Source organism: Orbicella franksi, chromosome 6 (assembly GCF_964199315.1).
Source record: "Orbicella franksi chromosome 6, jaOrbFran1.1, whole genome shotgun sequence".
Taxonomy (NCBI): Eukaryota; Metazoa; Cnidaria; class Anthozoa; order Scleractinia; family Merulinidae; genus Orbicella; species Orbicella franksi.
In genome coordinates this window covers 11,305,336-11,324,155 of record NC_138150.1, presented here as the reverse complement: position 1 = coordinate 11,324,155, position 18,820 = coordinate 11,305,336, and the positions used below count along the sequence as shown (strand labels likewise).

The 18,820-nt window shown below is 39.8% G+C and overlaps 2 protein-coding genes and 1 pseudogene across 3 annotated transcripts; 1 reads left to right on the top strand and 2 right to left on the bottom strand.

Moving 5' to 3' along the window:
* The first annotated feature begins 8,232 nt into the window (after positions 1-8,232).
* Positions 8,233-12,358, top strand: LOC145490119 (uncharacterized; annotated as a pseudogene). Its single transcript, XR_014049666.1, has 5 exons — positions 8,233-9,968; positions 10,057-10,243; positions 10,325-10,585; positions 10,788-10,959; positions 11,108-12,358. The product of XR_014049666.1 is annotated as an uncharacterized LOC145490119 (transcript).
* A 31-nt stretch (positions 12,359-12,389) lies between these two features.
* LOC145490118 (P2X purinoceptor 7-like) lies at positions 12,390-13,605 on the bottom strand. Its single transcript, XM_081469223.1, has 2 exons — positions 13,167-13,605; positions 12,390-12,897 (listed from the first exon to the last, which is right to left on the bottom strand). Exons 1-2 carry the CDS (start codon positions 13,358-13,360, stop codon positions 12,480-12,482), a joined length of 612 nt encoding a protein of 203 aa, XP_081325349.1. The 5' UTR covers positions 13,361-13,605; the 3' UTR covers positions 12,390-12,479.
* A 336-nt stretch (positions 13,606-13,941) lies between these two features.
* Positions 13,942-17,482, bottom strand: LOC145490099 (uncharacterized). The gene has a single exon (XM_081469202.1). It carries the CDS (start codon positions 15,200-15,202, stop codon positions 14,228-14,230), a length of 975 nt encoding a protein of 324 aa, XP_081325328.1. The 5' UTR covers positions 15,203-17,482; the 3' UTR covers positions 13,942-14,227.
* Positions 17,483-18,820: the final 1,338 nt, after the last annotated feature.

The following is an 18,820-nucleotide window of genomic DNA, read 5'->3' as shown; positions in this document are numbered from 1 at the left end:
GAAGAAGTCACGATTTGTTGATACGTTGCGTGACGCCGCCAGTTTGCTGTAGACTCTCAAGTTTCATAGAATATTTAAATTACGTACATTATTCTAAGCTAGCATTTGCAAACGCGTGCTCGTTTCGCGTGGCCGTTTATCGTAAACAAACTCCGTGCGACTAATTCGAGTATTTCCCCTGATGACTAAAGTAGTCTTATGGATCTTGCCTTCAGAGTACTTTTCCACCGATTCCAAACAATAAAATTTCGACCGGATAAAGACTGAGCTATCTGTCGCGCCTGGAACTAATCAACAAATGCAATCAAAATGTAGCCGTTCCCGCGGTCATCATTCCAAAGCCAAGTCGTTTTAATAAACGAGGACAATTCCCTCAGATTTCGATAAATGCTACCGTCGAAGCGTTTAAATTTGCCTAAATCTAACGCTGAGAGCACATAATAGCGAAGCGTACGGCGACTATATGAGCTTATATGGAAAGTCAAAGAAAGATCCATCGGAAAGACGAGCTCACGTGGCCTGCTCACATACTCACATGTTCGCCACATGTCTTATCGTATGTCTTAGCATTAAACGGTACCAGTTTACTGGCCGTGACATGTCCCTGCAAAAATCAAGCGGGGTGGCCATTTTGGTGTCCTTACAGGAATGTGGTTTTTTCGGCCTATAACCGTGCACAGAGAGACCAACTCCGAAGAGCCACATGTCAAAATTAGGTTTGCGGTCGTCGAACGCAAAAAACAGAGATCACCGACTACGCTGTCTGGCTCATAACTGTATCTACCCTGTGGTGTCTTTCGGCGCCACAGCGGGCAAGGTGCCCGTTTCTCGAAAGCCCGGGAAACCTTTCGGGCCCGTGAAGCCATTTTTAGTTCATCTGCATCTAAAAACGGAGAAGTGTAAACGCCTGAAACTTCTTGTATGAAGAGAACCTCTGCTTATGTAAAGAATACGTGAATAAAACAGCTCTGTAATTATAAGCTTCGAAAATTAAAACCAAGAATGCTCGCGCATGCGCGGAGAAATGCCTACAACCCCAAAATGAAGGGGAGAAAAAACGAATTTTTACAAGACGAAACAACAAAATTGGCCGACTTTGTCAACTGAGTAATAGCGCTTATCAGTTATCTTCAGTGCACAGATACATGGTGATTTTAACAAAAAAAGAGCATTTTTTAAGGTTTCCGTCAATATTTCTAGTGCCCTTTAACTTTTCAACGTCATCTTTGTGATAGTGCCCTCCCTTTGGTATGTAAATGTAAACTTAAAAACAAGGCAGCACAAACTGGCGAAATGGCGAATTTTGCAAACCTCATTGAATCTACCGTAGGGAAGTTTTTAGACGTATATCCCGTGTTTTTGGTTTGTTATTTGCTAATCAGCTTTATCTGGTCAGCTGTACTGTACTCAAGTTGTAATCTACAGCCCCAGTACAGCTTTGAATACATTTTTGCTCTTCTCATGCAATGACTCTCGCATGTCTTAATTAATCTTTGAACCTGTAATTTACTGCTGGAAGATGAGGGGACATTCAACACGCTTTCAAGGACAGACTGCGAAACATGTCTTGGTTCAGAAATCGCGTACCACACTAGCTAATCACTGATCCGGCTATGTTACGTGGCGATTCCAGCCATGACACACATTCACACTGGATCAAAACTGTTCAGTTTGCAGATGCATTATCAACATGTTGAGCGACCTATTAAGAAAACTTTTTCCTTCATTTTGTATAAGTGAAATTTTATTGCAAAGGCTTGTTACATGTAAATGAACCTGACACTCACACCAGTGACGTCCTGGTTTTAATTTATTCTAAACAGTTTAAGGACCTGCGTACAAATGAGAGCTTTAAATTTCATATTCTCAAAAATGTTTGAAAGAGCAAATCCTAGAATACTTTACTACTTTTGGTTTGGCGAGGATCATCACTTGTCTGAGCCAAAAGATCTAGTTGGTCCGTGGCGTCTAGAAAGGAAACTGTTTGCTTCGTGAAACAATTTTTATGTCAAACGCGCGGTGCTTTGAGGAAACCTGAGTCAACATTACTATGATGAGGAAATCGGCTTATTGTAAATTATTGCTGGATTACTACCCAAGAATCTCTGACGATAAGGACCTCTATTCAACGAACATCGCTAATTGTGCCTTCAATATATTTTTATGCTATACCGCCATCATGTTGAACATTGTAACAATCCACGCGCTTAGAAAAACCTCGTCGTTGCCGAGGACTTTAAAAACATTGTTCCTGAGTATTGCTGTTTCTGATGTTGGTGTTAGTTTATTGGGCCAGCCAATTTTAGTCTCAGTTCTGGTCAAGCGGTTACAAGAAGACAATCCTGGCTGTAATACGTGTAAGACTTTTCACATCATTGCACATTTATTTTCCCTGGCTTCGTACTCTGGTGTTCTGACTGTAAGTGTAGACAGGTTCTTAGCGATTCATCTTCATCTAAGATACCAGGAACTTGTGACTCACAACCGTGTTGTTGCTGCAGTGGTATCAATATGGGCGCTGAGTGTATTTCTTTCTTTTTTAACTTTCTGGGTTCAGAACGATATTTTTTCACTTATTAAAACGATTACTGGGGTTGTTGGTGTTCTTCTTACTACGATGATCTACATCAGAATTTATTTAACCGCACGAAGCTACAAAAATCAAATTCAGGCCCTGCAAGTACAGCAAGAAGCACTGACGGAGGAAGAAACAAATTTTTCTAGCCTCATTAAATCTGCAGCCGGTATATTCTACGTATATCTCGTGTTTTTAATTTGTTATTTGCCTTATTCTATCACTTTGGCCGCCTTTAAAATAAACGGCCCAAGTATCACTTTGAAGAAATTGTTTCTTTTTTCACAAACTCTTGTATTCCTTAATTAAACTTTGAATCCTGTAATTTACTGCTGGAAGATGAGACACATTTGACGCGCTATCATAAACACACTGCGGAACACGCTTTGGCTCCGAAATCGCGTATCACACCGAACGCTTCCATTAGCCGGCCATACTCTGCCATGGTTCTCGCACCGCGGACAGACAGGCTACAGGAGGACACAGGAAAACGCATTTAAACTGATTAAGGTGTTACTTTCAAATACTGAAGAAACCATACTTCAAAAGGATGTGATATGTATAGCTTATGAATGGAATTTGATGTACATATGTAGTAGTTGATGATTACGAAAAAAGCAAATAGTAAGTAACTAATTTTACAGAGATCTTCAAACTCAAGGAGAATATGTAGTATGGTTTGTTTTTTAATTAAAACCACTTTGCTTTCAATGTTTAGTTTTGTTTCTGCTGATAAAGAAACTGGAATTAAGCTGACTGCCTGGATCGTACATTCGTTAGATTTGTTGTTCACTGTGTCCAAAACAAAATTAAGGGGTAGATCAATTAAAGATTCAAAGTATCATCGAAATAAATTCCCATTATTATTATTATTATTATTATTATTATTATTATTATTATAAAACTGGTATTGCCCTATTATGCAAATTCTAAACCATTGATTGATAGAGGTTCCTTGGCCTTTGTTTGCAAAGAGACAAATGGTTCCTTTTGTTTCTTCATTTTGAATAGGTGAAGACAACACGAACGTCGCAATAAGTTTTCAATATATTAATAAGACCATTTTTAATTTACAGACATGTTACGGCGAAAGCTTCTGCCATCTCCTGTGCAAATATTAAAGGAGGTGGAAACTGAATATAAATGATTAGTAAATTCCAAAGAGTACGTACATCTTGTAGTCAATTTTTTTGAGTCATTTAACTTTAATGTCAACTAAACGTGGTTCGTTTGTTTTGAATTTGTTACCTTTAATTCATCTCTAGTCAATAATAATTGACTCGGGGCAAATAGAAAAAAAAAACTAACTAACCCGAATCCGAAGAAAGCGACTGGAGCCACAAAGTAATAGTAATAGTAATAATAATAATAATAATAATAATAATAATAATAATAATAGTAATAATAAGACCATTTTTAATTTACAGACATGTTACGGCGAAAGCTTCTGCCATCTCCTGTGCAAATATTAAAGGAGGTGGAAACTGAATATAAATGATTAGTAAATTCCAAAGAGTACGTACATCTTGTAGTCAATTTTTTTGAGTCATTTAACTTTAATGTCAACTAAACGTGGTTCGTTTGTTTTGAATTTGTTACCTTTAATTCATCTCTAGTCAATAATAACTGACTCGGGGCAAATAGAAAAAAAAAACTAACTAACCCGAATCCGAAGAAAGCGACTGGAGCCACAAAGTAGTTGAAATCATAAATTAACCACGGCATATTTAGGGAGTTTGAAGTAAAATGTTGTTAGGTTTTAAACTTTGTTTGAAGAAAAATCTTGACTCTGTGTTTTAGTGAAGTGAAGCTGAAGTGGTTGGAGAAAAGATTTCTGTTCAGGATTTTGCTAAGACTCTTGCCGACGTCGTAAAAGCCCTTCAAGGCGTTGTTAAGTTTGAGTTCCCTACCTCTGGGAAAGACGTGAAACTGAACAAACACTCACAACCACACACACACACCAAGAGGCTAAAACCATCTTCAATTGAAAACGTACTGAATTGAAAAAACGTTTCATTTGTAATCAAGAGTTCGCAAAAGGGAAACCTTGAAACTAGGTTTGGGATTAAGCTGGCCTTGGGTTAACATATTGAAACCAAGCAGATTTCAATAGTTGGGTTATGTAGCAGGTCTCGTAAGGTCTCACATGAATGGCTCGATACCTTTTAAGGGAACAATAGCACAAACATCGGAAGCAATGCACCTAGCCCTAAAACAATAACAGCTACTACAATGGTGAACAATAGCAGCTTACGAGATCTGCTACACTTCTGCAATATTTGTGCATGTATTGGTACCGAAAGGCGCATTACCCAAGAATTTAAAAATAGACTCCTCTTGTACTTTGAATTTCACATCAACTGGGTCTTTACTTGTGATCTATGGAAAGAAGCTTGCTAAGAAGACTGAAGCTGACTGAGATCATTCCTGAACTCTTTTTTCGGATGGACACTCAAGTTTTTATCCTTTAAATTTATTTTCAAAGCTTTTGTTTTTCGTACTACGTGCGCAATAACTTTTCGGTTCAAACTTGTCGTCCTTGTCCGCACGCGTAAATCTTGGCTTTTCTTGGCAGATTATGTAACGTTTCTATGGATTCAATGACCTGTGTGTCCAGCCTTCATATAAGAGGCAGGTACAATCTATTCGCAGCCTTTTGATCAACTACACTGCTATACTACAACTTTACGAGAAGCAGCATTAAACTTGAGGGAGAAGATCTAGAGTGATTATCTGACTGAGAATGGAGCTGAGTTATACTCCCCTCCGCCGCCCCCACCCCCCCCCCCCCCCACCCCTTCCCCCACGCACCAAAAAACCCGTACCAAAAATACAGGTACAATGATGCAATTATCTCCTCTCTCAATAACAGCTTGCAAACAATTTTCATACCACAGAAAAAAGAACACGATGTGTGACCGAATTGTAAACGTGTTTGGCATACGTGCAAGGGTAATCTGATTAAACCCTTGCAGACGCAACAAGTTAGTAACAGACTCGGCCATAGCTTACACCAAGAACCTCGAATTCGGATAGCAAGAGGAGGTGCTACTTCAGTGCTAACTCCAGTTATTTTCGACTCGTAACACCAAAGCATTTACGGGTTATTTTTGTGAGCACGACTGTTTGAGAGCACTGAGGTGGATGCCAAAAAGTCAAAAAGTGAAAGCCAGACCGCAAACTACTTGGTGAAGGATTGTCAAGAAAAAGGAGCAGGATGGATGAATTGGAATATAACCAATGGCGGTGCGCTCAAAACAGAGAGGACAGAGTTCACAACGTAACGACGACGACCAAATCATATATGCCCTGTAACGCTCTCTTGATCAAGCGTTCCTATTGCACGCAAAAGCCGGCAGCTTCGAAGTGGATCTCACTTTCTGTGTTTTCAGTCCCGCTCGCCTGCACACTACTAACGAAACTTCTAACAGTCTGCAGGTGCACTATCCATTCGGATTCTTTAAGAATTAAACGGCCGGTATTTTTGATTAGTTTTGAATTTCCAAAGGCTGAAAGTGATTTTGAGGTTATGTTTACAAATTAAAACTGACATGACTGACGCTAGGGCCAGTGGCGCCTACGTCTTTTTATTACTTTTATTGTTATACATAAACTGACAACCCGCGTTCTTTTTTTCAACCTCCGCCTCCGCCCATGTGCTCGTCACCTTTTTAGTTGCCAAGACCAGTTAATAGTACGAACGACTCTTACCATGTTACACATTGTTGTACATTGTAAATGTATAACATTGGTATATTGACGCTAGAAAATAAAATTCTCGAGAAATGAGATACAAGATAAAGTCATTAATTAATTGATTGATTGATTTTATGCTGCATTTTTAACATGACCTATATTTTGCCGCCAATTTTAGTTCTTTTCAGAGGATTTTTTCAAATTGTCCGCAAAATCACAATATCAACAGAATTGAGCCGTTTTAAACATCAGAAATGCATAAGACAAGTTATTTCAACATCGTGTAAAATTTGACTTCGATTAGAGTCTTTTAAGACTTGCATGGAGCTTCGTTCTCACACCTTAATTTGAGCATCAGATCGGGCGAGAAACCGCCTTTTCACCGCATCTAATTAAGATTTTCGCAAATTAAAAAATCCCTGGAACGTTGAAATGTCCGAGCGAAGACAAATAAATAATAACGAACCAATGAAACGAGAAAACATTTGATATTCAAGTAATATATCAAGCACTCGAGACAGTGCTTCATCGGCTATCCAAACACCTCCAAAGTCGTCAAAAATACTCCTCTGCACGTGGTATTTTCAACGCTCTTCTCCGTGTTTGGATATCCCAGTGAAACACTGTCTACCGTGTTTGATATATTACTTGAATTTCTGTTCCTGTGGAAGGCTTTGCAGTGCGAAGAAAACCACTTTTCAACGAATGTCAGATTTAATGATCACTCCTTAATTCTCTTCCGTGTCTACTGAAGGATGGTTTGCGTTTATAAAGGAAAATAAAAGTCTTCAAGCAATAAAAATAATATACATTCGAACCTCCGGTTGCGACCACCTCTCCTCAGTGACCAGTTTTCCAAAATACAAACGTTTCCAAGTCAAATCACCATATTTGGAACCTCTTGTAATCGACCACCTCTCGTAAGCGGCCGCGACTACTTTTAGAGCTAGAAGTTTGAAATTTCTTTTGCTTTTTACCTCCCGTAAGCGACCACTTCACAGATAATAGAGCGAAAATTGGATAATAAGATGCTGTGATATTATCACATTCCTGGGTTGTACAGGAGACGGAAATTTATCAATGACAAGTACCGGATTTTTTCTCAAAATTGAATAAAACAAGTCAGTCAGGGGCAAGTCTCTGTAGTTACCATATATGCTAATGTGGCAAAATTTTGACCCAATATGGTGTTATCTCTCGTAAGCAACCACCTCCCGTAAACGACCAGCTAGGCTTGACATTTTGGGTGGTCGCTTACGGGAGGCTCGACTGTAATTATACAAATAAATGAGACGACGTGGAAAACACTTCTCGAGCGTCAAAACCTCGCACATAATTTTTGGCACAGTTTCGGTTAAAGGGATACTCTACACCTCAGAACAACATTTTAAAAAAAGATAGCTTATAACCCAAATAAGAAGTATTGAACAGCTATAAGTGGTCAATCTTCTTATTTTTTGTGTAAATGGGGAACGTTCTTGACTTGCGGTTCGAGCTTTGGATCACAGGTCAAAAACCGGAAGTGACGTAGAAAGGAGAACTCGCAAAACCTCTTCGATAATATGTACACTGGGGAAGATCGGCTGTGCTAAGAAAAAGCTTGTCGTGTCGCGTGTTGTGCGAAAACATTGTCCAGGCCTTACGCTTAAAATACCATAGAAAACCTTGTTTCTCTCTTTGAATAATTTTAGCGTAAGATTCTTCTCGTAAATGACTAGTTCAACATCATTACAGCCATTTGTAAGTAGGCGCGACTATCTCTAAAATTGCACTATGTCATTATCGACTGAGGACACGTCAAAGATTCTTTGTACCAAAAATCACGTGTATAAGTTCGCTTTCGCATATCAAGAAGTCAATTCAAGCAATAAAGTGTAATAGAGTTTATTATACAGCAGTTGAGTTGTGTGCCCAGTCTGTGCGAATTTAATACCAGCCCAAACCGTGCGACGCGACCACAGCCCCGTGCGTAACACTCCTTCGGCTTAAGCGCAACATATTATAATGCCACATCGCTGTATAGCTGGTGGATGTTCTAACACTCGCAAAGATGGAGTAAGCCTTCACAAATGGCCTGAAGATGCCCACTACGCTAAGCTATGGACGAATGCCGTGAAGAACACCCGTTCTGATGTTTTCAACCCGATGACTAGCCGACTTTGTAGCGCTCACTTCACTGAGGAATCCTTTGAAGAACAGACGGTGATAGCGAAATCTCTGGGCTTAAAGATGAAAAATATTTTGAAACCCAATGCTGTTCCTACGATTTTTAAAAATGGTCCTCCGCAGACGAAGAAGCTAAAACGACATGACAAAAACATCTCTCAAGACGCTCTCACCGGACCATCAAAACACGCGCAGAAGCCGCCACGAGGAGCTTATAGGAAACGAGAGGCTGCTAGGGTATGTTTAGGACGAAATTATAACTTGCCTTAATAGTTTAGCTTAAATTGAAAGCGAGGGAAACTCGTTCAGAAAATTAGAATAATACTTACTTGTGTTCTGCTATTTTAAGATCCTCGCGGAACACGAGAGGGAGGAATTGCAGTCAACTTCCGGTGAAAATAATGAGGAGTTAACAATAAATGCAGAGGAAACATTGCCTGCAGTTGTAGAGGTTGCTACCCAAACCCGGAATACAGGGAAAAACGTTTCTGTACAATTTCGAAGCAGCCGCACCGCTAAAGGCAAGTTTGGTTTCTCGACTGATGCGTGACAGAAATACGAAACTACCACGATAATTTTCCTTGTATATCATAAACACGGGTCATCCACTCAGGCGAAAAACAATTCTGTGCCGAAATATCTTTGCAGGTTGTCAAACGTCCATTGCCCAAAAAAGTCAAGAAACTCAATGCACCCTTCTCAAAGAATTTTTCACGACTTCGACCCCAGTCCAGAGTGACGAGGAGTTGTCAGACAATGAAGAAGAAATGGAGCAAGATGATGACCCTTCATACGTCCCTGACCCCAAAGACATTGATGCAGATGATGATACTGGTTTTGACGATTTGGATGATTGTTTATACGAGTAAGCGAACTATCTATCACAACCCCTATACATTATGCAGTCATTGTACTGTGATCTACTGTAGCAACAAACTATGAATATTTCAAGAGAACAAGCCCACTAATAATTCACTCTATTAATTTACAGGGAGTCTCCCCAAAATGCACCTCCTCACCAACAAAACCTGTTCCTAGTGGCAGAGTCTTCACTTCTTAACCTCTTTCGGTTCTGCCCAGTTTGCCGGTCGGAATGTGAACGGATGGTCGAATCAAGAATTGGTACGAAAATAACAGTGTCGCAGAAATGTTATTCCTGCACGTTCACTACAAGCTGGGATTCGCAGCCCTCAGTTGGAGACATTCCTGTTGGGAACATCATGCTGTCCTCTTCTATCCTCTTTGGTGGTGGAAGCCCAGCAAAGGTGCTGAAGATATTGAAACATATGAATGTGCCAACGATATGTTACTCAACGTTTATGAATCACCAAAAGAAGTATCTACATACTGCTGTGCAGAGGACATACCAACAGCAACTTTCCAGTCTGCTGGACAACATCAAAGCTGAAGGGAGGGAATTAATAGTGGGAGGTGATGGCCGCTGTGACAGCCCTGGTCATTCAGCCAAGTATGGAACCTACTCCCTTATGGATGCTGAGCAAAATAAAATCTAGATTCTCAATTGATACAGGTTTGTACTGGATTAAATTTAAAATGGGCTCATAGAAGTATTTTTGTGCTTTAAGTAATACTGCATTTTAATTAATACTTATCTTTAGAGCAACGAAGTGAAAAACTCAGGTGCTATGGAAAAAGAGGGGCTTGCAAGATCACTCACATTCTTAACTGGTGAAGGATTGTCCATTAACACCTTAATAACTGACAGGCATGTGCAAATAAGAAAATATATGAGGGAGAGATGGCCTGGAGTTAAGCACAGGTTGGATGGTTGGCATGTTGGAAAAGGTGAATATTTGAAAGAAATATAATTTGGATTAAAATCAACTGATACAATTTTTAGCCACTAGTAACTGTAATTTTATTTAGGAACTGGAAAGAAGATTGATGCCCTTGCTAAAAAAAAGGATTGTGCTGTGGTTCAAAAATGGAAGAAGAGCATTGTCAACCACATGTTCTGGTGTGCCTCGTCAACAGATGATGATGACCCTGACCTCAAGGAGGCAAAATGGCTGTCCATAACAAATCACCTCATGAACAGGCATTCTGGACATGAACATCCATTGTTTCCTAAGTGTGCTCATGGAAGGTTACATGGGAGAGAAAGAAAGAAAAAATGGCTCAAGCCAGGTACATAGTTAAAAAAAACCTTAAAATTCTTCAAGTCTCAATATCAACAAGCCTGTCTCATTAATAGCCCCCATATATACATGCATATTCAGGAGTATGCTTTTACATGAACACAGTTATTTGGTATGTATCATGATCTTTGATAGTTGTAACGAGGGATTAGATGCTTATCATTATAGGTGAAACCATTTATTTTTTGCAGGTACACCACCCTATGAAAATCTCACAGAGCTGCTGACAAAGGGGTCCCTCTTGAAAGATATAAAGCAAATTTCAGGGCAATATGCTACATCTTCTCTAGAGGCCTTCCATTCTGTCTACAACCACTTTGCTGCAAAAATGGTGGCCTTTTCATACCATGGAATGACAAGCAGGTATGAAGACTTGAACATATCATAACATCATAATGCACACTAACCTTGGTTACAAATGTGACATTTTTCAGGTTGCCAAAAAACCTCTCTGAATTTATGTCCTATTGAATGGAAGGTAAAACAAAAGCAAAAATACCTATCTTTTTAGGTTGCAGATTGCAATCCTGCATTTCAACGAAAACAGTGACAGGGAGCAGGCAACACTGCAAGATGGCAGAGAACGATTCAACATTGCTTTCCCAAAGTACAAGAAAGGAGAGCATACAGTAAAGAAGATTTTAGTGAAATGTACATATGGTGAGTAAAGAATGAAAGAATTTAGCAAACTGGAATTTACAATTTTTTCATTTACATATTTACATTACATGTGCATGGTTAGACCCCACTTACTTTCATTTTTCACGTAGGGTATGTTGCCAACCTGAAAGAGAGTGTTGTACGAATTCTCCAAGGCACTGAAAGTTCTGTTTTAGAGAGAGCTGATGCTCCCCGATCACTATCATCGGATTATGGCCGCCCTGACAAACAGGCCGCAGTCGATGCATTAAAATCAAGATTCAGGAAGTGACTTTCTTCACCAGGATCGTCCTCATCCTTAAAAGCTATATTGCAATATATTGATAAGTGAATAAAGATGGTGCATTTTAAGCTCAGGTTTTGAAATGTGAAAGGTGAATTGATCAACAACACACGAGCATGGGACAAAGAAAAATTCTGAGTCCCCGCCAGGAATCAAGCCCATGACCTCCCGAAGACTGTGTGGACGCTCTATCCACTGAGCTATGAGAACTCATGGACAGCAAGGTCATTAAAGTGAGTTCATATTTGACAGGTGTCCTGCATACTGCTAGGATCAGCACTGCCAAAGTATCAGGAATAGTGATAAGTGAATAAAGATGGTAAATGATGATGACTTTGATCAATTCACTGTTCACATTGCAATAAATTGTTAAACAAACAGCCATACAATTAGTGACATCTAGCCATAGTCAGACTAAAGTCAAAATTAATTTCATTAGAATTATATACTAAAATGAAAGAAAATAAAGAGTATTGCTGTTGTTGTTGTTCAGGAACAGCAGAGACCATTTTTAAGTGGTAGGGCTAAAATATCTGGCCAATATTACTTTCAAGTAGTAAAATGCAAATTTTATCCACATCATCTGAAGCCGTAGAAAAGAAATCCCAGCAATAAAAGTGGTAGGGCTATAGCCCTGCCGGCCCCTCCCCCTCCGCAGTCCCTGTTGTTGTTAGTAATACTCCACTGATCTCATAAATGCAAGGATCTTCGATCAGTCTCAGAAGACTGACTCAGTGACACAAAGTGAAATGGAAAATAAAACATTAAATGAGGATCTTAGAATGTTAACCATCTTCACAATGTAAATATGTTCTTCAAAGTATCTTACCAAATCACCCTTGATGCGATTATTTCGTCAGTTATAATCTCAAGGAAAACCCCAACAGACTAGTAGGGTCAACTAGAAGCTCAATTGAAATACTACACAGTATTAAAACAATTACTCGTCCGGAAAGTGAAATCCTTCAAATACGAAGTCTTCTTCGAGCCCTGGAGGCGGGAAGTGTGCTCGTATGCAACACACAGCACATGATGGCAGAACCACTCGCACTTCCTTTCCCAAAAGACCCCAGCACCACCTCGCCAACTGCCTGTAGGCTATGTGTCTATTTTGTTTGTGAGATGGCCCTTCGTAAGAATCTTGATATTGTTGCTTGTACTGGTACCATGCCGTCTGTAGAACCCAGCGATTCAAACAAACGGCGTGGAACCCTGGATGCTGTGTGATACAAATGGGAGGTTCGGCCAGTCCTTCTGCCTCAACAGCTTCATTGTTTTTGGCTACGACGCAGTCAATTTCGGCACAACAAATGCACTCTACAACTCGATTTAGTCTCTGGCAACTTCCACACTTACACCTACAATTTCCAATCGAGATTTTACCTTATGACTCAGAGCTTATGACCTATGCATATGAACGCAAAAACACATTCAAGCCGAAAATTATTTCACACATCGATATTGTGGATATCTGCGCACGAAAATACACGTAAACCAATTCCATCACAAAGACCACGACAAGATAACCTTGTTGTCATCTTGAACTCATTTATTCGCTTAAAAAATCAAGTTACAAAATTACGGGTTGTAAAGAGAACTCGCCACAAGAAGTAGATTGATCTCTTACCAGTCTGTGTTTTGCAGTCGGTCGAATTCTTCTTCATCGGACTCATTTGGGGAGTCCGTGTCTGAGCTAGCCTCGCTGTCGTAAGGCTCAAAGAGATACGGCTGCGTTCCTTGACAGTCTTCCCAGGTTGTGTCTTCTGTAGACTGTTCTTGAGAAGAAACAGAAGAAGAACTACACGAATCCCCCGATTCCATGCTAACTATAACCTTTGTGAAACAAGCAATGGCGCTGATCGAGTTCTCCTTTCTACGTCATTGATCACGTGCCTGAAAAGTCGTCCGTTTCACTTCCGGTCCTCGAATTGAGTGAAATTTCGCTTTTCTAGCGCAGTTTTCAGTAGTTAGAATTTATTTCTCCCGCTTTTTCTGTCTCTCATAAGTTTTTATAGTGCATATGCTACATTTTGAGCAAAAGTCGAAATATAGTGTAGAGTATCCCTTTAAAAGCCACTGTCAAAGCTATCGATGGATAGAATTATACAACCACCTTTGCTGCATACCAAATATATAGTCTTTTTAAATATATTTGTTATTTCGACTCCAAACACGAAAGATCGGCTTATTGCTTTGCCAGCTATTCTGTTCACAATGGTCGTCCCCCTTGCGAAATACCTTGGTCAGCAGAATTGATATACAACTTCTCGGAAAGCAACCAAGAAAATCAAGGAACAACCAGAATGTGACCATTAAAAATTTGAATGTATAACTAACAATACTAAGAAATTCAATGCTTACACACTTTTTTTTAGAGTTACATTAAAGTTTTGAAGCCGTTGCATGCATTCTTTGCAATGTTGGCCGGCCCACAGGCATTGGTTTATCTGGAGAATGATCCAATCTCTTCAAAATTCTTCAGAAAAATATTCTCCGACATGCTTCTTCCTCGCCGACAGCCTATTCGCAGGCTAAATTTTATGAAGACGAAACACACGCACAACTTACATTTTGAATGTCCCAATCTTTTGAATGTCCCACTGCCAGAAAGGGTCAAGAATCACTTACCAAATGCATGTATGGAATAATGGGTTGATGGCGTGTAACATTGGCACAATACGACCTGGATCATTTACTAAGGTATTCCGTCACTTTTGTTAGTTTCAACTGTTCAAATATCGCATGACTTCGTAGCTTCACAGGGGCCTCTTGTCTGATGTACTCGACAAATTCCCGCTCTCTGGCCGCCATCTTTAGCCGACGATTATCATCCCTACGATGTAGGGGATTTGCACCAGTGACTGGAGCAAAAAGGAGTGCTTGGCCACCAAATTTCACCTCAACGGCTATCATGGCTTGCCTATTACTACAAAAAACACATCCTCGTTCATACTGTGTCGGATAGGGAAGGATGTGTTCAATAGCTTTGTGATGGTAAGCGTTAAACAGTGCATCGTAGAATACTGTGGGAAGGACTAGCGATGCCGTTTCGTTTATACCACACGACTGTTTCCTGAATTTAAGAATATAGTCTGCTCCATGATGATCATAATCCAACACACCCACCACCGGTTCGTAATCTAACAGCCATGTCTCCACAGCGCGGAAAGGTGACAGCTTTTTCATCTCCGCAGGGGCAAATTTATTGTACTTGAGTGTCGTGTCGTCGTTTAAAAATATGTAGTAATGATAGCTCGCTCTTCTATCCATTGCGGCAAAGAAAAGTACATTTCGTCCAGATGCAAACAGGGTATTGGGATCAAACAAGTAACTCACATGTGATTGATTGTTTTCTTGGCACTTTGCTCGGTAACTTAGTACTATCACATCACAGTTGCAGGTCTGGGGATCACCAATGTGAGAAGATGAAGCTAAGTATGGAGGAAGGCATTGTTCAGTTTCCGTGAGATAAACAAATGGTTTTCGAGTTGTCGACTCTGTGGTTCTGTGTATTGAATACTTGCGAAATACAGCTGAGAAGACATCGTCAACCCTTTCAGTGAAGGTCCCGATGACGTGCGTGTTGTTCACATGAATAAGAAAGCCGACGATTAAAATGGTACTAGCGGCCACTATGAAAAGGAAAACACCCTTAAACTTCATTTCACTGAAGGTTTTTGAATGAACATGGCAATGAAGGGTTTTGAAAAATGAAATAAATGAAGCTAAATTATTGTCGAATATCGACCATTGCCAGGAAACGATTGTTGAATTATTCGGCTGTTAGATCTCTGCAGGCGGCACAACCTCGGACTACTAAAAACTACTCTAAAATGTGATCCGAAGTTAGCGCTTTAGCTTGTGTCGAAAATTTGAGTTGAAATTTCAGAGTTTAAATCATTACAAAAATGGTGTGTAGATAATATTCAGCCGGTTGTTTGGATCTTTGGCAATTAAATCATGCGTGCATTTCACTGTAGCCGGTCATGAGGGCCCGCATAGAGTATTTTTTGGCTCGCCGCTTGAAGCCATACTTGCTACAGACGCTAACATTGATCTAATTAAATGTTTCAAAATCTAATTAATTGATTTCATCGTTTAAGCCAATCGTAGAACGTAGAGAAACTTGATCTTGATTGCCATTGTCAACGCTCTCGCAGTTGGAGTTTGGTTTGAGCCAAAAATATACATCCGGCATTTGAAGTTTTGACTCGCGCGGCGATAGAAGCCAGAGCTGAAAATGAAAGAATGGATGTCGTACGATACAAAAGAAGAAAATCAACTATTGAAGTACACGCTTCTCGATTTTATTTAATAATAATTTAGCGAAGCGCTTTGCGAATTGAAGCGAGAACAAGCCGGCCAATGTTCGAAAAAATAAAAAATCCTTCATTATTGTTTTTATATATAGCATATCAATCTCGCGGAGCTCGCTATTTATTGGTTTAAAACGATAAACCCAAAACCGCCGCCCAACTATTCACTCATCCATTTCGTCACACAAAATATTGCGTAAAAGTGTTTTCATGTTTCTCCCCAGTTCCGACATTTACATTCAATATTTCTGAGTCCAATACTGCTTGTAAAACGCCACAAAACCGGCGATAAAAACCAAATGACGACATACGAGATGCACACGATGTTGAAAATGGCGTTTTCACCGTGTGGCGTGCTAAAATTTTATAACGAAACAGTTCAGCCGTTTGGAGAGTAATCGCAAATTCTTTCCAAACTGGTTAATTAAACATTTAACTGTTTTCCATCTCCTCTACCCGCCAAAGCGCGGCAATAATTAGACATTACAATAGTTTGCGATCGTGCGAGCAATTAAGAGAAACGTTGCGCATTTTCCCTAAGGAACAGAAAATTCCTTAACAATTGATTAACTGATAGAGTAACAATGCACTTGCTGACCATGTTTTCCTGTTTAACAATAAAGCACTCATAAAGAGACGGAAACCGTGTATATTCCCCTTTGTGTTCAGTTCTCAGTACTTGAACCCAACCTTGCGAGTAGGAGAGTGAAGAGTCAAATTAGTCCGAGTCAATGTTTCCATCACCCTTATTCAGAACAAGCGTAACATGCTTTATTCAGGCTAACCTGAGCGATATTTGAGCTAACTGGAGTCGAGTTGCCCCAAACGAGAAACTCGCGGGACCGTGAAAACCACGCAGGATACAAGATGTGGCTTTCAGGATTAATCGAACGCCTGAATTCAACTTTCCATCCGCGTTTACCAGGTAAAATTAAAAAGCACGAATAATATCATTATCATCACTGCAGGAAAAGCTAGGTTTCAAGCCAGGCATTGTATTCATAGCAATATACGTGAACAATTCGAGTTGCGAGCATGTGCACAAACACTAGGGCCACCAAATTCATTAATCCAAGACTCCAAAAGTTTTAGGTTATGATTATCACAACCTTTCTCAAGTCCTATGTACCCGTAACATGCGTTTTTAGTGAACTCAGAGAGAAAACACAACTGCTAAGGTGGTAAAATGTCTTTGCGTGACAAGAGTGACAGTTGTGGTGTGTGCTGTTCGAATTATTTATAATTTAGAGGCCCATTTAACTTTTGAGGGGAGGGGGGGGGGGGAAGTGGGTGATTTCTGGGCAGTAAGAAATTTTTTCCAAGAATCCTGGTGGGCAGGATATTTCTTCCCCTTCTCAGTGCTCAGTGCTCCACGACATCATGGCATTATTGAACAGACCTGTAAACTAAAAAAGAGAACTCTTGATGAGAATGGTAAATAAACGTGTTTTGTTTCGTGTTGTTGTTGTTGAAGGTGATTTAACAATGCCATGGCATCTTACTCACAGAATCACGTGTTTCTGTTGCATTGTTAAAAAGCACTTAGAAGTTCTAGACACCATGGCATTATCTTAATTCATTGTCTTAATTCATCTTTGAACCAGTAATTTACTGCTGGAAGATGAGGGGACATTCAACACGCTTTCAAGGACAGACTGCGAAACATGTCTTGGTTCAGAAATCGCGTACCACACTAGCTAATCACTGATCCGGCTATGTTACGTCGCGATTCCAGCCATGACACACATTCACACTGGATCAAAACTGTTCAGTTTGCAGATGCATTATCAACATGTTGAGCGACCTATTAAGAAAACTTTTTCCTTCATTTTGTATAAGTGAAATTTTATTGCAAAGGCTTGTTACATGTAAATGAACCTGACACTCACACCAGTGACGTCCTGGTTTTAATTTATTCTAAACAGTTTAAGGACCTGCGTACAAATGAGAGCTTCAAATTTCATATTCTCAAAAATGTTTGAAAGAGCAAATCCTAGAATACTTTACTACTTTTGGTTTGCCGAGGATCATCACTTGTCTGAGCCAAAAAATCTAGTTAGTCCGTGGCGTCTAGAAAGGAAACTGTTTGCTTCATGGAACAATTTTTATGTCAAACGCGCGGTGCTTTGAGGAAACCTGAGTCAAAATCACTATGATGAGGAAATCGGCTTATTGTAAATTATTGCTGGATTACTACCCAAGAATCTCTGACGATAAGGACCTCTATTCAACGAACATCGCTAGTTGTGCCTTCAATATATTTTTATGCTATACCGCCATCATGTTGAACATTGTAACAATCCACGCGCTTAGAAAAACCTCGTCGCTGCCGAGGACTTTAAAAACATTGTTCCTGAGTATTGCTGTTTCTGATGTTGGTGTTAGTTTATTGGGCCAGCAAATTTTAGTCTCAATTCTGGTCAAGTGGTTACAAGAAGACAATCCTGGCTGTAACACGTGTAAAGCTTTTCACATCATTGCACATTTATTTTCCCTGGCTTCGTACTCTGGTGTTCTGACTGTAAGTGTAGACAGGTTCTTAGCGATTCATCTTCATCTAAGATACCAGGAACTTGTGACTCACAACCGTGTTGTTGCTGCAGTGGTCTCAATATGGGCGCTGAGTGTATTTCTTTCTTTTTTAACTTTCTGGGTTCAGAGCGATATTTTTTCACTTATTAAAACGAATACTGGGGTTGTTGGTGTTCTTCTTACCACGATGATCTACATCACAATTTATTTAACCCCACGAAGCCACAAGAATCAAATTCAGGCCCTGCAAGTACAGCAAGAAGCACTGACGGAGGAAGAAACAAATTTTTCTAGCCTCATTAAATCTGCAGCCGGTATATTCTACGTATATCTCGTGTTTTTAATTTGTTATTTGCCTTATTCTATCACTTTGGCCGCCTTTAAAATCAACGGCCCAAGTATCACTTTGAAGAAATTGGTTCTTTTTTCACAA

Coding starts and splice junctions, on each gene's coding strand:
- LOC145490118 (XM_081469223.1), bottom strand. CDS start 13,360: ATGGAATCGGGGGATTCGTGTAGTTCTTCTTCTGTTTCTTCTCAAGAA. Junction 12,898..13,166: donor CGACTGCAAAACACAGACTG/GTAAGAGATCAA, acceptor TGGAAATTGTAG/GTGTAAGTGTGGAAGTTGCC.
- LOC145490099 (XM_081469202.1), bottom strand. CDS start 15,202: ATGAAGTTTAAGGGTGTTTTCCTTTTCATAGTGGCCGCTAGTACCATT.